Below are 3,026 nucleotides of genomic sequence, written 5' to 3' on the forward strand. Positions count from 1 at the left end.
AGTGACTCGCAGACAGCTAGTCCCGAGGGGTGGCTCTGGGGAAGGCCCGGCCTGTGCCTGCTCTCGGTCATCCTTGTGACCCCTCACAGAACACCTTGAGCTGTCATGGACAGATGGCCGTTTTCCAGCAGTTTAACCATTTCCGGCTCCAGTTGCACGGCCATCCCTGACTGCTGCCTGCCCCCACGTGCTGCCAGCGAGCTGCAGAAAGGACATGCCAAGTCAAGTCCTGCGGTCCCTCGCTCTCCAGGAGTGTGCTTGCCCCCTACTACCTGGAACTCAGAAATGGGGCCAGCTTCAACCCACCCATTTTCGAAAAAGGAGAGAAATTTGAATCGGCCACAGAGGAACTTCCCTAGACTCAGGAATGCAGCAGTGCAATGGAGCGGCTCAACAAGGACATATAGGGAATGGGAGATGGGAGCTGCCCAAGTGCCAAGGGGAGAAATGTCTGTGCTGTACCTGGGCCTGTGAAACAGGAACTGTAATGTAGTACAAAGGATCATTAATTTGCATTGTCATGAGAGTAAGAGATGGGAAGAAAATAGAAATTTGTTGCCCAGAGAAGCTCTGGATGCCCCATCCCTGGAGTGTCCAAGGCCAGGCTGGATGAGGCTTTGAGCAACCTGGTCTAGTGGAAGGTGTCCCTGCCCATGGCAGGGGGGTTGGAACTGGATGATCTTTAAGGTCCCTTCCGACCCAAACCGGTCTGTGATTCTATGATTTGGTAAAAAGGATGTTTATAATCAGCACTGCAGGGGGATGGTGCTTCACCACTTCACGACGAGCTCTCGCTTCCAGGTATCTAAAGATTTTATTATGGTACAGAGGAGGAACGGCTGGACGGGGGTGCTCCAGGTTAGCAGCGAATTCCCATACCAATAGCCATGAATGTCCCAAATGTCCCACCGCTTTGCATCATCGTTTTGCCAACTCCACCCATCAGCTCTCGTCCTCTCATGCCAATCCTGAGATAAAGAAAAAACACCAGGGTTATATAAAGCCAGAAGTGGGACAGGTAACAGACATGCAGCAGAAAACGTCTGCTACAACCAGCTAACGGTTGCCTGAGTGCCCAGATCAAACACCTCCTCTTCAGTCAAATTTAAAATGACACCTCCTGCCCCAGCAAGGGGACGGGCTGTGCTGCCCCATGCCCGAGCTGCTACAAAAAAATACAGAGCTGTTCTCTTTGGGGCACTTGAGTGACCCACACCAATAGCCCGTGTGTATTCCTTGGCCTGCAGCAGTACCAGCTGACGCTGTACCTGCCTCACCACTAACAGGAACAGCTTTACATGCTAGTGTCCTAAATACATGTAATTTGGGGGAAAAAAAATGGTGCTGTCCAAGTATTTGACTTGCCAGAGAATAAAAACGGTCTGAGCTGTTGTATCACCACCCTGTCTGGCTGCAGTGCCAGGATTTTGAATACCACCAACTTAAACCCGTGTAGTAAACTAACTTCCTATTTTCCACTGAGACGGTATTTTTTAATATGGGAGAAACTTGAAAGGCCTAAAAGTGTCCAGAGGCGTTTCTGTTCTCCAGGTCCCATTTACCTGAGGTCAGGCCAAAACAAAATGAACTGTTCCTTCTCAGGAAGCCCTTGTAATATCTGGCTTTTAAGCACTGCAGTGACTATAGGGTCTAAGGAATTTCATGCACTTCTTTTTAAAACATGGAGATTTTCCCACAAAAATGGTACAGCAAAAGCCATGTAGCTGTGTCACTCAAACACAACAGAACCGCTGTCACTGCTGCTTCTAAATACCCTCTAAATGCTTCTAGATACCCGCCACCTGCGCGTTCTGCTTGCACTGCGTCACTTACAAATACGCTCCAGAACCTGAGAGGCATCAGAAAACTTTTTACTCTTATCAGATCAGACTTCATGCCTTTTCCTCCTTTTAGGCTCACTGCAGGATCATTGCCCATGTTTAATCACAGATTAAAAAGCCTCCAGCATAAAGAATTCTGCAAAACATGAAGGAGCCTGTTTCACTAACTCCCGTTCATGAATAATGCATGTCAAAACCAGGCAGCGAGTGTTGTTTGTTCCCATGCTGGCATGCCAGGGAGCACCTGGGGAAGGTGGAATATCATCCCTCTCTGATTCACAATGGGATTGTGCCAGTGCCAGCCACAGCTCTTGCAATTACGACTCGGGGTCAGTATGGTAATTGCCTCCATTCAGGGGAACGGGACACCCAAAGCAGCCTCGATGCAGACACGCGAGAGCTTGCAGAGTACCTCAGGAAGCTTTAGAGCGAGGGGAGGGCTGCCCTTGGGTCTGCACAGACAATTCATGCAGCTCCTCCAGGAGCTGACCTGCCACAGCCTCAGCCTCCCAACACAGCTGCCTTATGGCTGACGCTCTGCCACTGCCAGACTTCCCCACGTGGAGCCAGGGCTACCCGCAGGGCCTCAAACTGCGGCTCATTCAGAGCCACTACTGAAGTTTCACCCACGACCTGCACCTCCCTTCCCAATCCCACAGCGGGACCGTTTCTCTCTGGCTGTCACTGTGTCACGACCGGCCCGTGGAAGCCATTTCTTCAACATACCTGAGGCAGGAGAACGTGCCGAACAGCGCTCCTGCTGCCATGCCCACTGCAAAGCCCATCATAAAACCCATCTTTACTCTGTCAAAGCAGCTGGGCTGTGATTGCCCATACGGGCCCACGGTCACAGGCATCTAGAAAAGAAAGCACAAAACCCCACATGGACTTACTGCTTTGTCAAACACACTTCTACAGCCGGACTGGGCTGGAGACCAGGCCTGCGCCTCTCAACGCCCCTGCAAAGTGCGGTGACGGGGGCTTTGCCGGCTTTCAGACCTGCCTCCTTGCCCTTCGAGTAGGAAAAGATGGGGACGGGAGGCCAGTCCCCTGGCAGCAGCCCCGTTTCGCCCTCAGCAAGCCCCTGTGTGCGCCGCCATGCCTCTGGGAACTGTTCCAGGATCTCACTCTGTGCTTCCCCGCTCCCAGCGAGCAGCGTACGGCGTCACCTGGCGAAGCCTCCGC

The 3,026-nt window shown here is 52.1% G+C and overlaps 1 protein-coding gene across 1 annotated transcript; it reads right to left on the reverse strand.

The window, feature by feature from the left end:
* Nucleotides 1–795: 795 nt before the first annotated feature.
* ROMO1 (reactive oxygen species modulator 1) lies at nt 796–2,702 on the reverse strand. Its single transcript, XM_010155369.1, has 2 exons — nt 2,568–2,702; nt 796–968 (listed from the first exon to the last, which is right to left on the reverse strand). The coding sequence occupies exons 1-2, from the start codon at nt 2,696–2,698 to the stop codon at nt 860–862; spliced, it is 240 nt and encodes a 79-aa protein (XP_010153671.1). The 5' UTR covers nt 2,699–2,702; the 3' UTR covers nt 796–859.
* Between the last annotated feature and the right edge of the window lie 324 nt (nt 2,703–3,026).

This window comes from Eurypyga helias, unplaced genomic scaffold (assembly GCF_000690775.1).
Source record: "Eurypyga helias isolate BGI_N326 unplaced genomic scaffold, ASM69077v1 scaffold17197, whole genome shotgun sequence".
NCBI classification, from domain to species: domain Eukaryota; kingdom Metazoa; phylum Chordata; class Aves; order Eurypygiformes; family Eurypygidae; genus Eurypyga; species Eurypyga helias.